The sequence below is a fragment of the Microcebus murinus genome, chromosome 2 (assembly GCF_040939455.1).
Source record: "Microcebus murinus isolate Inina chromosome 2, M.murinus_Inina_mat1.0, whole genome shotgun sequence".
Classification (NCBI taxonomy): Eukaryota; Metazoa; Chordata; class Mammalia; order Primates; family Cheirogaleidae; genus Microcebus; species Microcebus murinus.
This window is the reverse complement of record NC_134105.1, coordinates 24,141,856-24,159,193: the sequence shown is the minus strand read 5'-3', so window position 1 is coordinate 24,159,193 and position 17,338 is coordinate 24,141,856. Positions and strand designations below refer to the sequence as shown.

At 44.5% G+C, this 17,338-nt stretch overlaps 1 protein-coding gene across 3 annotated transcripts in view; it reads left to right on the top strand.

The window, feature by feature from the left end:
- Positions 1-17,338, top strand: part of CSMD2 (CUB and Sushi multiple domains 2) — a 570,274-nt gene that overhangs the window by 56,078 nt on the left and 496,858 nt on the right. For all 3 annotated transcript variants that reach the window (XM_075996375.1, XM_075996373.1, XM_075996374.1), the window contains exon 2: positions 6,824-7,040. In XM_075996375.1, coding sequence (XP_075852490.1) covers positions 6,824-7,040 — 217 coding nt within the window. The remainder of the gene's footprint in view (positions 1-6,823; positions 7,041-17,338) is intronic.

Here is a 17,338-nt window from a genome sequence, read left to right as displayed (position 1 = left end):
GACAGAGGTCAGCCAGCCTACTGTGGACAAGATGCCCCCCGAAAACTGAAGCTGGATGTCGTTACCGCATAAGTGAACATTCGTTCTGGGACTGCAGCCACGGAAAAGCATTTTCCGCTGCACCGACCAGCATCCTGTCACCAGACGTAACTAAGGGTCCAGGTCTAATTTATAACAGGGAAAAAAAAATCCAGAAGCAATTTAAATGTTTGACAATAGGAGAATGGTTGAGTAAATTCTAGTATAACCATGTATTGGAAAGTTGTGCGTCCATTTAAAATGCTGTTTATGAACAGATTCAATATCTTGGGGAGAGCTCATGTTATAATGTTTACTGAATTGTTACAGAAGAAAACCGAGAAATGACCTGAATGGTCATCAACAGGGGAGTGTTTGAATAAATTGAGATACATCCATGGCATGGAATATTACACATTTATATAAAAAATGAGTTAGATCTGTATCTACTGACCTGGAAGGTGTCCCCAATGTATTGTTAAGTGAGAAAGCAAGTTGCAGAGAAATGAGCTAAACTACGATCTTTTTTTTAAAAAAACAAAATAATAAAAACTCTGCTAGAATGTGTCCATATGTTTGCATGAGAGAGAAGGTTGGGGGAGGGACGCACACCTGGTTGTTAACTTTGGTGACTTTGGATTGGGTGGAAGGGAGGGAAACGGAACATTTATGCTTGCATTGGAAACGTGCGTATCTGTGCAGATTACAAGTGCACATTGCCTTTTGTAATTTAAGGTGGAAGAATAACTTACTGAAAAAAGAGGGTCCAGGTCTAATTTATAACAGGGAAAAAAAAATCCAGAAGCAATTTAAATGTTTGACAATAGGAGAATGGTTGAGTAAATTCTAGTATAACCATATATTGGAAAGTTGTGCGTCCATTTAAAATGCTGTTTATGAACAGATTCGATATCTTGGGGAGAGCTCATGTTATAATGTTTACTGAATTGTTACAGAAGAAAACCGAGAAATGACCTGAATGGTCACAAAATACGGTATTATCTCAACAATGTGAAATAGGCATGGAACAATCTAGAAAAAAAATCCTAGAAAAATATTAAGAACAGTTGCCTCTGGAAGGAAGATGAGATTAGGATTAGTTTTGTCTTTTAAAATCTTGTTTGTATTTTCTACAGTGAGCAAAATGTCTGTGTTCTTATTTAAAATATAACGGCCTTCCACGGTCTCATCAGCCAGTCTTGCCTTTACCTGTTACGATCTGGCCTATGCCCACTTTGCACCCTCCCTCCTGCCTCTGCTGGAATTGATGTATCCACTCAGCAAATACTTATTGAATTCTGGGCACTGGGGATGTGGCGGGGACCAGAACAAAGCTCCAGCTCTCAGCGTTCTTACTTCCGGAGGGACCATTTAGACATCAGACTGAGTGACCTCATCTTCGTCTCTCTGTGGTGTTCACCACATTGAGTCACCTTCTCCTGCATGGAACTGCCCTCTGGCTCCTCTCCTACTATTCCACCTGCCCCTACTCTGTCACCTTTCCTGTTTCCTTACCGTACAGAATGTTCCCAGAGGCTCTGTTCTGAGCCCTCCCCTTCTTTCTCTATAGCAAGAGCTATACCATCCACACCCTGATTCTGAATCAGAATCTCTAGATCTGGGCAGGTCTGAGCCAAGGCAGAGGTCTGGGAGGCTGCACATGGTGGTGAATGTTGGTATTTCAGTGGTTATCCATGACATGAATGAGGGGGGACCTTAAGATATGGCCCCCGTAGCGTCTATACTTCAGAATCACTCTGTGCGCCCCTCTAGCATGGCACTACCCAGTGGATGGGTTTACTTATGCTTAGTCTGTGATGCACCATGGCTTTCATCATAGGGTCTAGCCTAGAGGAATGAATGAATGAATGACATGATGCAGTGACATTCACCAGGCAGATTTTAGGGACATGGGCCAAGTAGATTTGGTGCCCGTACCAGTAAGGGGAAGTTCAGGGAAGTATATCCAGGCCTCCTTTGAAAGTTGTAGATTTAGATAGAAGCTTTATTTCATTATTACTGTGGTTGGACAGTTTTCTGGTTTCTGGGCTATTTAGATCTCCTTTTGTGAACTAATTTATTTAGATCCTGTCCAATTATTAGAAATAATACTTTTTTCCTAATATTGGTAATAGTTCTTTCTAAACTAATGTCATTACTTTTCTATGTAACATTTTCGCATACTTTTAAAATTTTGTTTCTATTTTTGACATGACGTATACTTTTTATATGAAACTATCAATCGTATAGTATCTTCCACATTATGTTCAGAAAATCAGTCAGATAATTTACCTATATTTTCTTCTAATTATTTTATGACTGATTTTTTTAAACATTGAATTCTTTGCTCCATCTGGAATTTATTTTGGTGCATGGTGTGAACAGAGGAGATAACATAATTCTTTTGCCAAACTGTTAATTAGTTGACCCTGCAAATATCTTTTTTTTCTCATTGATTTTTTAAATATTGCCTTATCCATATGTCAATTTTTATGTGTATTGTATGTATTAGTATTCTTGCAACATCATTTCAAGTTCTATCTGTCCTCTCTTGGATTGCTCCCACACTATTTTCTAAGTGTTGTTTGTGATGTTTGTTATCTTGTCGGATGAGACTACTAAATTTACTTCTTTTTTAAAAAAGTGCATTGTCTGCAATAATCTATTTTTCCAGTTAAACTTAGGTATCATTTTACCAAATTTAAAACAGGTCATTGCGCTTTTGGCCAGAATTGCATTAAACTTATAAATTAACTTTTCTACAACTTTTCAAGAGGTTAATATTATAAATTAACCTTTCAGTAGTTAGTCTTTCCACTCAAGATTACACTATGTCTCTCCAATTATTCAAATTTTTACCCCTCTGTAAAAGTTATTTTTATATAGTGCCTGCCTATTTCTTATTAAGTTTATTTCTATGGATTATGTGCATTTTGTAGTTACCATAAACAGGATCTTTTTTCTTCATATTTTTATCTATCACTGGCATATAGGAATGTGACAGATGGTATTATTTTGCATTTGGCTACTTTAATGAAATTTCTTATTAGCTCTAATAGCTTTATAATTAATTCTCCTGGGTTTTGTAGGTATCTTAATATATCATCTGCAAACCACAATTTTGCCTCCTCTTTTCTCATTTCTTTTTCTTGTGCCGCATGGGTTAGCCCTTCCAATAAGGCGTGAAATCCCAGAGGTGATAGGGGCATCTCTGTCTAGTCCCTGGTCTTAATCAGCTACTTCTAAAATGCAACCTTTACCTTGGTAAGAAAATACTCTTTTTCTTAGTTCCGAACGCTAATATTAATCAGGGTTACATGACTAATTTTATTAAATGCCTGTTAAGCATTTATTTCGAAGACTTTAACTTTTTTTCTCATTTAATGGCATACATTGTGTTAAGAGATTTCTTAATATTAAAAGTCATTTTAGAGATTAGCTGTCCTTCGTCAGTTAATCCCTAATGTGGGCTTTAAAAAAATTAGTGTTGAGTCAGTTTATCAGCATCACGCTGAAGAATGTGAATTCAAAGTGCACTGCTTATGTTTGAATCCCTTTGCGTAGCAATGACTTGGGCACCATTCCTTAATTTCTGTTTGCCTTAGTTCTTCATCTGGAATAGAGATGATATTAATAGTACCCACCATGTAGGGTTGTTGTAAAGATTAAACAAATCAATATAGGTAAAGTTCTTAGAAGAGTGTCTGGCAAAACACTAAATAAATGCACGCAATATATTAAATTATTGAGAACTTACCGTGTGCCATGGTAACGCAGTTTGGGGTGTAGATTCCAAGATAGGCAAACTCACATGTGGTCTCTGCTGTCATGGAGCTCACAGCCTGCTGAGAAGACAGATACTTATGATATGGATACCTATGAAACAATCATATGGAAGCATGGAAATTTGCTTCTATGATCAGTGCTACCAAAGAGAGGTTATGGTGTCATGACAACATATAGCAGGGGCTTTCACCCAATGAAGGAGGATCACTAGGCTGAGATCTGAAAGACAGCTATGCCAAGAAGGGAGGGAAGTGTGGTCTAGGCAGAGAGAACAGCATATGCAAAGGCTGTGCAGTGAGAGAGTGTGGCAGGTACAAAAGACTGAGAAGGGCGGAGTTTGTCGGGGATGCTGGTGGATATGAAGCTGAGAGGTCACTGCGGGCCTGACCCCATAGAGATCCTTCTAGACCTTAAATGTTTTTTCATTATCGAAGAGAAATGAGGAGCCGCTGAATGTTTGGGGCAGAGGGAGAGGAGAATGACTTGATCCGAGTTCTGTTTTGAAAAGATGTTCCCAGCTACAGTGTGAAGAATGGTGGGCAAAGACCAGAATACATGTGGTTGACCCGTTAGGAGTCCCCATGGGAGTTCAGGGAAGAGCTTGGTGTGGGTTGGGGGCAGGTGGAGACCGAGACCAAGTGGTAGATTAGCTGTGGGGATGTGAAGGAGAGGAAGGTGTCAGCTTCTAAGTGGGCCTTATTTATTTACTGATTTTTATTTATTTATGTCTTGATCCAAAACTATTTATAATAAATGTTATTTTAAAATAGGCTTTGTGTTAGATGATTTTGCCCAGCTACAGAATGTAAGTTTTCTGAGCGTGTTTAAGGTAGGATAGGCTAAGCTATGATGTTCAGTAAGTTAGGTGTATTAAATGCACTTTCAACAAGATATTTTCAACTTATGTTGGGTCTATTGGGAATTTAATCCCATCGTAAGTTGGGGAGCATCAGTACTGAAAAACACTACAGAAATATTACATGAAATTCTAAAAAAACTTGAAGGTAACCCACAGGAAGACAAGGAAAAAATGAAAATGCAAAATAATAGCAAATACAAGAGAGGAACAATAAAAAGGGAACACAAAAAAACATCAAATCATAAAATAGGAGACTTAAGCCCTAACCCATCAATAATTATTTTAAATCTAAATGGCCTAAATACACCAATTAAAAGACAGAAATATGCAAAATGGATAAAATAGCATGGCCCGAGCTCACAGGAAATTTACATCCAATGTAATGATATAGGTAAGGCCTAAAATGAAACGATGAAAAGATATAAGCCATGCAAACATTAACCAAAAAATGCAAGAGTGACCATATCAATATCATCGGATTAAGTTTTGACAAGAGTATTAACAAGGGGGGAGGAAGCATTACAAGATGATAAACGAGTCGATTCACCAAAATCGAATTAGCAAACTTACCTGTGTATGTAGCAAACAGTAGAGCTCTGGGTTATGTGAAACAAAGTGATAAAACTTAAAAGAGGGACAGACAGTTCCATGATTATAATTCAAGACTTCGACAGCCCTCTCTCAGCAATGGGCAGAAATACTGGACAGAGAATCAGCCAGGGAGGTGGCCTTACGTAGACAAAGAGATCAGGCATGATCCGTGGATTATGGATCAGCAGCGGAGGACACAGTAGGCAGGGGGGGCATCCCAGAGGAGGTGTCAGGCCTGGGGCGCAGAGGGGAGGTCTGGCCTGGACTGCGGTGTCGTGAGTCATCTGTGCACAAGTTGGGAGGTCCAGAGAGACAGGAGACCAGAGAGAGGGGAGAGGCCCAACTCTGAGCCAGAAGGAGGCAGAGAAAGAGCAGCGGCGGGAAAGGGGCGTGGAGACATGGGCGGAAGCCCGGGGCGCTGCTGCTCATGGCGTGGTCCCGTGCAGCAGCGTCGCGGCATCACCAGGGAGCCAGGTGGACACGCAGACTCTCCAGCCCCACCCAGGTGTCCATCTGTGTCTCCATCTGAGCCAGCGCCCCAGGTGGTGCTCGCGCAGAGTGAGGTCTGAGACCCTCGGGGAGGGGGAGGAGTGTTTCTAGAAGCCGGGAGGTCAACAGCATCGGAGGTGGCCGAGCAGTCAGTTAACATGAAGATGGAAAAATACCCACTAGACCCATGGGTGACCTTAGTAGACCTGTTTGGGTGGATCTATAGGACCAGAAGGCAGAACCGATGGGGCTGGAGAGTGAGTGGGAGGTAAGGAAATGGAGACAGAAAGTATAGACAGATTGTGTTTTCTATAAATTTGGCTGTGAAGGGGAGGAGAGAGAGACAAGGCTGGGGGGAGATGAGGAGTGGAGTGGGGAATTGTTTTCTTAATGATCTGGAGCACGTTTAAAACGAGAAGTTTCCAGGAGAGAGGAAACGACTGAACACATACAAGACACAGGATCGTAGAAGGTTCTCGAAGAGTAGGGCGGAAAGGGATCCGAGGGGCACATGGAAAGATTCCGTTTAGATGGAGAGAGAGGGGGGTCCTCTGTAGGAAGAAGGAAGACAGCATGGGGCCTTCTAGAAGGGTCTGGAGTTGGGAAGACGAGGGAATCCTCGCTGATGGCTTTTATTATATTTTCTACGGAGAGCAGGAGGGGAGGACATTAGCTGAGATCAGGAGGCTGCATGCAGACAACGGAGAAGGTTTGAAATTGTCATTCTGGTATTTAATGCTGTGAAGGAGAAGTCTGAGTTTAGGCTAGTATTGGTTGCTTTTTAGTTTAAACTCTCTGAGGCTTTGTTTTCTACTGCGCAGAGTTGCTCTGAGGCTTGAATAAAATGATACGCAATTTGTCACCCTGTCAGTGCACAGCGCACAGCACACAGCACACAGCAAGCTCACGGGCCATGTGAGCCACCCGTATGCCTTCCTCTGCGCCAAGCATAGGGCTGGCCCGTAGGAAGCACATGGAAAAAAGTGGATGAACGATTCTCTTAACGAATTGCTCCTGTCTCTCTGGAAGCTTGTAGAAGTTCTTCTGCCCACACTAAACTGCTGCCTTTCTCTCTCCCAGGCCAGAACTGCACGTTCCAACTGCACGGCCCCAATGGGACGGTTGAGAGCCCAGGGTTCCCGTACGGCTACCCCAATTATGCCAACTGCACGTGGACCATCACGGCGGAGGACCAGCACCGGATCCAGCTCGTGTTCCAGTCCTTTGCCCTGGAAGAGGACTTTGATGTCCTGTCTGTGTTTGATGGTCCACCCCAGCCAGAGAACCTGCGAACAAGGTACTTCCCTGCCCACGCTCGCTGTAGCAGACAGCTGGGCTCTGAGCCAAGCTCACCGAGAGGAAGAACTTGCTCCGGTGAAAGGTTTATGGTCACCGGCAAAGACTGCTGTTTTTATGAGGCCTTCCCTCAATTCCTCTGCTTTCTTTGCATTTCCCAATTCCTTTCTCCTGCTTAGAGGTTTCCAGTAGGCAGGATTGATGAGTAGGACATTTGAGAAGACTAGATAGAAAACATCCAAGGGTTCTAGAGAAATCTAGGTATTTTTATTGAAACTGATTTTGCACCCACAGGTGTATATATGTGTGTATACCTGCTGGTGTGTGTTCTTTGCACACACAGAAATGCAGGCTGGACCCAGAAGATATGGGGATTGAAGGCTGATAGTGATGGGTAGTGAACATATCTTGCATCATATATTCATCGATCATCACCCATCAATACTTTGCTGGAATTTGCTCTGCATTTACAGGGCCTTGGCTGTGGGTGTAGAATCTGGAAAGTTCCCACTCTCTCAAATTCCATCCCAGTTGATGGAAGAAAAAAAATACAGATTGAGTGAGATGGCTTCTTGTACCCTTGAACTGCATCCCAAGAGGGGGAGTTCACATGTGAGGAGAGAGACAGGGTGGAAAGGTGTCCACTCTCTGCAGGAAGGGCAGACTTTTCCGGGGGAAAGGGGAAGGCCCCAGCATCAAAGCTCTCCAGGTGTTGCTGACCCAGAGGCCTGCCATGCTCCATCACAAGCCTTGTCCCTGTCCTGCCAGCCAGGCTCCCCAGCTCCTCAGGATGCCAAAGGGTTAATGGCCTACCAGCCAAGTCCTGGGGAGGCAGAGGTGCTAATTGCTTCTAATGACATGATGCACTAATGAGTGGTTCCTGCCAAGTGCTTAACCTCAGAGCTTTGTTTAAGACCCGTCTGGGCCTTTGGCTTCCCAGCTCCTGGAATAGGGTCACGTGCACATTTAGGGTAAATGTGCACATTTAGGGTAAATGTGCACCGGACAGCTCTTGGCCCTCTTCTCCTCCCCTGCCCTGTCCTCTCAGGGCAGTGCAGAGGCAAGTTTGGGAAGTCTGCTGCAGAGGTGGGGGCATCTGGGGATCCGCTGACTAGTAGTTTCTCCCAGGCAAGACCGAGCTTATCCATGTTCCCTTGATGTTCGGTGGGGTTCAGCACTCCATAGGTGGTCTGAGAACCTTTGGTAAAGGGATTAGGGTCCTCTTCAGTCACCCATTCCACACGTATTTCATGACCACCTATTGTGTCCCAACACCGGCCTGGGTGCTGGGTACAGCAGTGAGCAAAACAAAGGCACTGCCTTCTTGGAGGTGACATGCTAATGGGCAGACAGGCATGGACATGTCTGACACGTCTGTGTGCCAGATGCTATGCAGACAAAGCATGTGGGGTAAGAGAGTGATGGTGGGGCGTTGGTTTTCCTAGGGTGGCCAGGGAAGGCCTTTCCAAGGGGGAGACGTTTGAGCAGAGAGCTGAATCATGGAGCATCGTGTATGGTGTCCTGTGGGGGAAGCTTCTAGACTGAGGGCACAGACAATGTGGAGGGCTTTGGAGGGTGGTCCCACCATGGCACAGCCCACCCTGGATAACCCAGCCTCATAGATGAAGGGACTTGCAGCTTTGGAGGCCTCATTCTAGGTCATCCCAGAATCAGTCACCTCTATGATCTGCTAGTTTGAATCCATCTCACGAGTAGACGAGGGAAGGTGGGAGGCCAGTGGCTATGGGCCAGAGCAGAGCCCATGGCCGGGAATCCGGAAAGGGGAAGGTGAGGCTGGGAGGGGCAGGAGGCAGTAGATCCTGCAGGACCTCATTGGCCATGTAAGGACTTTGGCCTTGGCCCTGAAATGAACAGGAAACCCTAGAGAGTTCTGAGCAGGGGAGAGACCTGCTTTCATGGATCTTTGGCTGCTGTGGGGAGAGTGGAGGGAAAGGGGCGAGGCTGGAGGCTGCCCAGGTGGAGGCTGCCGTAACGGTCCAGGGCAGAGAAGGAGGAGGTTTGGGTTCTCCCGGGAGTGAGGAGCTGGTGAGAATCGGTCAGCTCTGGGCTGTATTCCAAACACAGAGTGCACAGGGCTTGCTGTGGCTCTAGATGAGGACTATAAGGGACAAAGGGCCAGGAAGATCCCAGTCTCTTTGGCCTTAATGTCTGGTAGAAAAAAGTAGCTGTGGAGCCAGGTGCGGTGGCTCACCTGTAATCCTTGCATTTTGGGAGGCTTAAGGGGGAGGATTGTTGAATCCAGGAGTTTGAGACCAGGCTGGGCAACATAGTGAGATCTCATCTCTACAAAAGGTGTTTTAAGAATGCGCAGGGAATGGTGGCACCTGCCTGTAGTCCCAGCTACTTGGGAGGCTGAGGCAGGAGGATTGCCTGAGCCCAGGAGTTCAAGGCTGCGGTGAGCTATGATTGGGCCACTGCACTGCAGCCTGAGTGATAGAGCAAGACTCTGTCTCTTAAAAAAAAAGTAGCTGTTTCCTGAGATGGGGACAGCTACAGAAGGAGCACATTGGCGAGAGATGGGGTAGGGGCTGGAGGTTAAGATTTCAGTTTGGCCAAATGACATATGAGGTGCCTGTTAGATACCCAGGTGGACCCGTCGAACGTCCACTTGAGTGTGTGGTTTAGGGTTCAAGGGTGTCGGGGCTAGAGATAATAAATGGGGAGACTGGGACAGGATGGTGCTTAAAACCACGAGACTGAAAGAGGTCACAAGGGAGCGAGTCCTCTCTGTTGGATTTTGAGCTCCGATGACACGGTCTATGGGGCAGCTTCGTACACCTTTGATGATGTGACCAATGTTGAAAGTCAGAGCCGGTCACCCGGGCACTTGGCCGAGGTGTGGACAGCTGGAGCTGCAATCCCGCCTGCCGGGGTTATCCGAGCTTCCCTTGCTCTTCAGGCAGGGTCCCCACAGACGTGGTCAAGCCCCTGCTTTCTGACATGTGGGTTTCCTGACGCGGAGAGGGATGTGTAGAAGACCCAGCAGAGCGGGGACTGCTCTGGCCTGTGTTCCAAGGCATGGATGAGTGGGGGTTTCCATGACCTGGGGAAGTGGTGCCGGCAGGGGAGGCTTCCTCTTGTCCTGAGGATGCAGAAGGACCTGATTGTGTTCCCAGCCGTGGCACGGGCCACTCCGGCCGACCAGCCACGTCTGAGGAGGTTGTCCCTGCTTGGGCTCCTGATCTCCACCATCTTTGTGATAGGCTCATTCCAGTTCATCGCACAAGTAGCCAAGGACATGCGGGCTTGACCACTGCCTTTTAGCACCCCTGGCACCGGGGCACTCACACCTTGGGGGGGAAATGGCCCTAGAGGGTGGTCCAAGTGGCACTGGAACGTGCTGTCCCCAAAGGTACCGGAATGGTGCTCTCTTGGGGGTGTGCCGGGGAGACAGCGAGCGTATGTTTGGTGGGGACGCTCGGGTCTTTGTGACTTTTTTTTTATATGTTCGTGCATTGTTATTAGTTTGCTCAGGTTTCCTTCTTATTCACGAGTCAGTTTTTGTCTGTATGCTAGTCCAGGAAGTCACCCATTTTATCGGGATTGTCAAGTGCATTAGCCTCGGGTGGTACACGGTCTTTCCTGTCGAAGTTGTTGTCTCCACAGTGCCTGGGTTACACCCTTTCTCACGTCTGCTCCTGTGTGTTCGTGTTTTCCTTCTTCTTACTCAATTAGTCTTGCCGGAAGTTTGCCTATTTTATTGGTCTTTTTCAAGTTCCTATGCTAGGGCTATCAATTTTATTCTTTCTCTATTATCTAACTTATTGATTTCTGCTTTTATCTGTATCCATTCTTTTCTCCCACTTACCTTAGGCTGATGTTATTCTTTTGCTGATTTCATGAATTGAATTAGTTTTATTATTTCTTGTTTGATAATAAAATCATTAAGAGGCATTTTCCCCTAAGTACAGCTCTGACCACATCCCATAAATTTTGATGGCTAGTTGTTATTTTAGAAAGAGTGTCTAATTGCAGTTTTGTTCTTTCTTTGACTCTAGGGTTTTCCCCCTCAAATGTTCAAGTGCTATTTGTTTGTACTTAAAAAAGTATTATCTAGTTTTATTGCATGATGATCAGGTTATGATTTTTACTTTGGAGAATTTGTTGACTTTTTTCCCCCTAAGACCATTTTTTGGAAGTGTTCTGTGAGTATTTGAAAAGAATAGATAATCTGTGGTTGAAGGGTGAAAAAAAATTATGTTATTAGTATCATTAAATTTTTCTGATTTCTTATTTATTGCCTAATTGATATTTGACAAGATAAGCAGTGTATTGGTCTCACATTTTCACTGTAGATTTTATTGATTTCTCCTTTTATTTCTAAGTTTTTATTTTATATATTTTGATGCTATACTGTTTGGTACATAAATATATTTAACTATTAGATCTTCAGAGTAAATTATATATATTTATAAAAATTATGTTTATCCACCAATGTTTTTTGCCTTAAATTCCACTTTGATACTATTATTGCCACTTTTTTTCTTTTAGGTTTGCATTTATTGGTTCCCATCTTTGAAAATCTGTGTATCTTTAATATATCTATGTCATTGTTTTAAGGGTAGCTCTTAGTACAGCATGCACAGTAATTGATTTTTTTTAAATCCTAACTGGGAGTCTTTATTTTTTTTAACAGGAAATTGAGTCCACTCACATTTTTTTGGTGATAACTGATATGTTTGCTCTTCTTTGATACTTAATACTTTCTATTTTTAAGCTCACTTACTGTTATTTCCTTTACTCTGTCTTCAAGTGCACGTTTTCTTTGCTTTCTTTCTGTGAGTTTTATTCTACTAGTGGTTAGAGTTATTTCTTTAGAGCACATTTTAAGCTGTATTTCTCTGTCAATCTCCTGCTTATCTAGTGTTTTTCTTAATCAGCTCTTACTGGCTCTGTACCTTGTCAAAATTCCTTAGTGTTTGTAACACGTAAGTATCTGCCTCTTTTCCTTGGTTTTCAAAGTTGACGTAGATATTCTGTCTCTTTACATACCTTAGATCATTTCTGTGAGAATTTAGAGAGTCAGGCGCAGGGGGGGTTAACATGTTATCTTGTTGGCTTTCCAACTCGAACAGAAATTTCTCTTATAAACGTTTTTGTATTTTTGATGCCATTGTGAATGGAAATTTTTTAAATTTAACTTTTGGACTAGTCATTGCTAGTATGTAGAAATACAGTTAATTTTTGTATGTTGACCTCATATCCTATGACCTTGCTGGATTCACTACTCCTTCAAATAGTTTTGTTTATATTTGGGAATAAAAACAATTTTAGTTCTTCCTTTCCAATCTGAATGCCTTTATTTCTTTTCTTTTCTTTTCTTTTCTTTTCTTTTCTTTTTTCTTTTCTTTTTTTTCTTTGTTTTTCTTTTTCCTTTCCTTTCCCTCCCTCCCTGACTCCCATCCTTTTTACCTTTCCTCCTTCCTTTCTTTCTGCCAGACAGCACTGGCTAGACCCTGGTATTGATAGAAGTGGTGAGAGTAGATATCTCTGCCTTGTTCCTGATCTTGATCTTGGGGGAGCAACATTCAGTCTTTCCCCATTAAGTATGACATTAGCTACAGGTGCTGTGTGGATACGCTTCTAATAAAGGTTTTTAAGCAGAAGATCTTGTCACGACCTGGCTGCAGTGTGGAAAATGCATTGAAGTGGGGGCCAGACTGGTGGCCATGGGGCCGGGCAAGAGGCTGTAGTAGCCTGGACTATACCAATGAAGGGCAGAGACGTGTGGATTTGTATAAAGTTATGGGAAGAGTTGTCCCCAGAGTTAATAGTGAATTTATAGGGACTGTGGAGCGAGAATAAGAAAAAGGAAGGGGTAGAGGACAGCTCCGCAGTGTCTGGCTTGGAAACAGAAAACAAACCAGATCAGCCTGCAGTGAATTCCAGTATCCATAAAACATGTTCTCAGGGCCTACCAGGGTATTTGCTGCACTGATGTGTTTCTTCCCTTGTCTGGTAGAGCAGGTAGGTCTCCACCTCTCTCAGTGTTTTCCTGTGCGACAGAAGGGTACAGTGGGGACAGACCTAGATTTATACCTAGCTGGGCTCTAAGTTTATTAATGCTATGACCTCATGGGCAGCTGGGCTTCTCCAAGCCTCACCTATAACATGGAGGTGACGTTGCCTCGCCTTATGGGGTTGTCGCGTGTGAGCCACCTGCTGCAGATCCCGAAGGGGTCCATAAACATTGTTTGCATCCTTCCCTGCCCTTCTGTTCTTAGGACCTAGTAACTTGGACCTTTCTGGAGGGCTTTGGTGCCTGTCCTGACACTTCATCTGTGGTCCATTCATCAGATGCTGTGGGTGGTGGAAAGGCACTAGGTTTGGGGAGTCATTCATTGTGTACGTATGTGTCATGTGCATGTATGTAGTGTGTATGTATCATGGTATTACTGATCCCATGACAGCCCTTCCTCCTCTCCCCTCCCACACAGTCACTGGGGCAGGGCCACCAAGAGGCCTGCAGCAGATCTCTCTCTGCCGGCATCACCTGGGGGCTTTCTGTGTTTGTTGTCTAAAACTTAATAGGTACAAGTTTTGCTATTACCGCTGTAACTGCATTTTTAATGCATCTTTCTTTCCCCTCTTTCCTCCAATACTCTGATCGTCTTTACTTTATTTATGAATGCATTCCAAGAAAAGGCTGAAGAGCTACCTCCCTACCCCAATCTCAGCCTTTCTTCGAGCTCACCCTTCCCTGGATGCTCACTCCTGGATTGTGTTGTGAGCAATGAGCCTCCTCCTGTTAGAGTCTAAGCTCCTTGAGGCTGGGAGTCAAGCTTGCTATCATGTTTTAGCTGTGGCAGAGCCATGCAGTGACAGAACACACCGGTGCTGCATGTGGGTGACATGAGTTTGAGTTTCAGCTGCTCCCTAGCTGCGTGGCATTGGCAAGTCACTTTGACTCTTATCCTCAGCATCCTCATCTGCAAAGTGAGTACATCGAGATCTTGGCTGGTGAAGATTAAATTAAATAAAGTATGTAAACTGCTTTCATTATGATGAGATGGAAAGTAAAGTAATACTTGTATATTTGTAGAAAAAATTAGCATAATTAAGCAAAAAGACCAAAATCTCCAATAAATTTGTGTAGAGCAGTGGTTCTCAACTGAAGGCAATTTTGCTCCCTGTCCCCAGGAGACATTTGGCCATGTTTGGAGGCATTTTTGATTGTCACAAATGCAGGGGAGTTAGTGGCATCTACTAGACTGAGGCCAGAGATGCTACACAACATCCTACAATGCATCTGCCCACAACAAAGAATTAATTATCTGACCCCAAATGCCAGGAGTGCTGACGTTGAGAAACCTGGGGGTAGATTGATTTGAGGAGTTAATGCCTTTTGGCATAACCTGGGTTCTAATCCTCTTTCTGTGTCAGTGACCTTGGGCAAGTGAGTCAACCCATCTGAGCCTCAGTTTCCTCCTCTGCAAAATGGGGGCTTCTCAGTGATGCTGTCTCCTGGCAGCTGCACCTGGCATGGTTGATGAGGAGGTGCCCAGAGACACAGTACGCACAGCCTGTTCTCTATGCAGATGCCATTCATCTCCCAGCGACTCCTTTTTTCCACCAGGAGTTCATAGCCATCTCCTTGAAAGCATCTCACATTTCATCTAGAGCTATTCACAAGCAGCAGCATCCCAGGGTGCCAGGAGGCAGCGTCTGGCTGCTTCAAATTAAATTTACAATAGAAGCTGATCAGATTCTTCTCATAATGGATCAGGGTGGGAAACGGGAGTAGGAGCCTGCCTTAAGGCTGGGAGCCTGTAGGAGTTGGGAAAATTAGCAAGGAAAGAAGAAAGAGCCTTCCAGATAATGCAGTGTCAGCCCTGCCTGGATGAATTACGGAAACAATCCCCACGTCCCTGCTTTTGCGCAATTAGATGGCCTTTCCGTGCTGGCAAACATCCTATTGCATTGCAGTTTAATGTGAAATGAAGTTTTCTAATGGGACATGAGCAAACATAATCTATGGAGACGCTGCTAATAAACTCCATCACCGTATACTGGAGGGTTTATAGGGCACTGGCGATGACTGCACCAGTTAAGCACAGCTAAGCATCCCTTAATTTAGACATTTGGGCTCAAGTTATGGGAAACACTACAACTTGTTCCCTCAATTACTGGCAATACACATTCTGTCATCAGCCTAAGGTGGAATGTAGTTTTAGTCATTTGGAGCTGGTTGCAGATTTCACTCAACTGGCATTAGACACCTGTTTGGTAGTTGTAAAAATCCACAAATTTGCCAGATTTACTGTCTTCTTATGAATATGTATCACAGCAGAGGCCCCCAAAGGACCTGTCTGTTGGTTCCTTAAAAAGTGTGCTTTGCACATCAATGGGGTTGTCCTTGAAGGGTCCTCTCCTCTGAGTCCCTCAGGAATGTGCTCTTGTGGGCAGGAGGAGGCTGGGAGGACTCGTGGGGATGAGGGAAGAGTCTTTGTTTAGGATTGAAACAGTGAGGACGCTGGAAAGGGGAACAAAGACACGAGAACACTGAACACCTCTTGTGTGCCAGCCACCATGCTAGATGCATTTGTTCATTCATTCATTGTCATTTATTCAACATTTATTGAATGCCTACTAGGAATGCCAGGTGTTGGAGATACAACAGTTAACAAGACAGCTTCTGCCTTCTAGGAACTTACCGTATCTTTAGGGACAAAGGTTAATAATTAGGTAGACAGTCCAGGATGCCAAGCGCCGTGACCAGGGCACCTGACCTGGTCCTGGGGAAGATCTTTGTAGATGCCCATCTGTGGGCCTGGGGTGCCCTCCCTCCATCTGCCCCTTTCCTTAACTGTCACTTACTCAGTCTTCACAGAACTCGATCATCACTTCCATCCTCAGGGACACCCCTTCCTCCCAACTTGTGATACCTACTCAGATTAACCTGCATCCATCCTTTATGGCTTTACGTGTGTGTGTGTGTGTGTGTGTGTATTTGTTGTATGCCCTTCTCCCCCACAAGTCTGTAAGCTCCTCCACTACAGGAATTCCTTCTCTTTTACTCTCCCCTGTAGCTCCAGGGCCTAACACAGTGCCTGGCACATAGTAGGTGCTCAACAGATATTTATGGCATGAATGAACAAATGCTTGCTAGAGGATGGGATCTCCACTAGGGCATGGAAGGAAGGGTGAGAGAGCGTTTCAAGCCAAGAAAATAGTGCGTGCATAGGTCTGGGCAAAATAGAGGGAAAGGCGAGCTGTGGAACAGCAGTGAGTTGGCCCCCTGTGGCGGGGGTGTAGTGGGGAGGTGGGAGCGGCTGGGACCAGATAACCTGGGAACTTGGATGCCTCGCTGGGGAGATTGACATGTATCCTAAGCAAAGCGGGGACACACTGAAAGGTTTTAAACGGGCATTATACTTGTTGCCTAATAATGCAACAACACCCCCAGCAGGTGGGTGGTATTAATTCCCTTTGCAGAGGTTAAGTAGCATCTAAGGCCTCTAAGCTGCTAAGTGGCTAAAGGAGGGGGATGGGGGGTGGGTCTTCTAGAGCCAGAAACCAGGCTTCCCCCATGCCGGGATGCCTTCTGACGGCTGTGGATTCATTTGTACTCATTCCATTTCCTTTAAAAAATCCATCCGTTTTCGTTTTTGAGCAGTTTCTCTAAAATAGTAAAAGTCATAGGCACTTGCTACTTTGAAAAAGTCAAGCAGTGCAGCAGTGTATAGATTATGAAAAGTACAAGTGCCTCTTCCAAGGCCCTTGTCTCAGCCCTGCTCCCTGGAGGTAACCCACGTTAACAGTTTGGTGTGTGTCCGATTTCTTTTTTACTTTTCTTTTCTTTTCTTTTTTTTTTTTTTTAGACAGGGTCTTGCTCTGTCATCCCGAGTACAGTGCAGTGGCATCATCATAGCTCACAGCAACCTTAAACTCCTGGGCTCAAGCGATTCTCCTATCTCAGCATCCCTAGTAGCTAGGACTATAGGCAGGAACCACCACACCGGGCTAATTTTTATTTTTTGTGGAAACTGGGATCTCGCTATTACCTAGGCTGATCTTGAACTCCAGGCCTCAAGCGACCCTCCCGCCTCGGCCTCCCAGAGTGCTAGGATTACAAGCGTGAGCCACCGTGCCCAACCCAATTTCTTTTTAAATAAAGACTCATTAAACTGCCCATGAGGCTTATTGGGACATCCATCAGCCCTTTAAAAATTGTTCTGATGAATTAAGTGTAAACTAATTAGAAACATGGATTCAATTACCCTTGAAACACACAAGGGTTTAATAATTAATAGGAAGAGGGTTTGAGGCCAAAGGCAT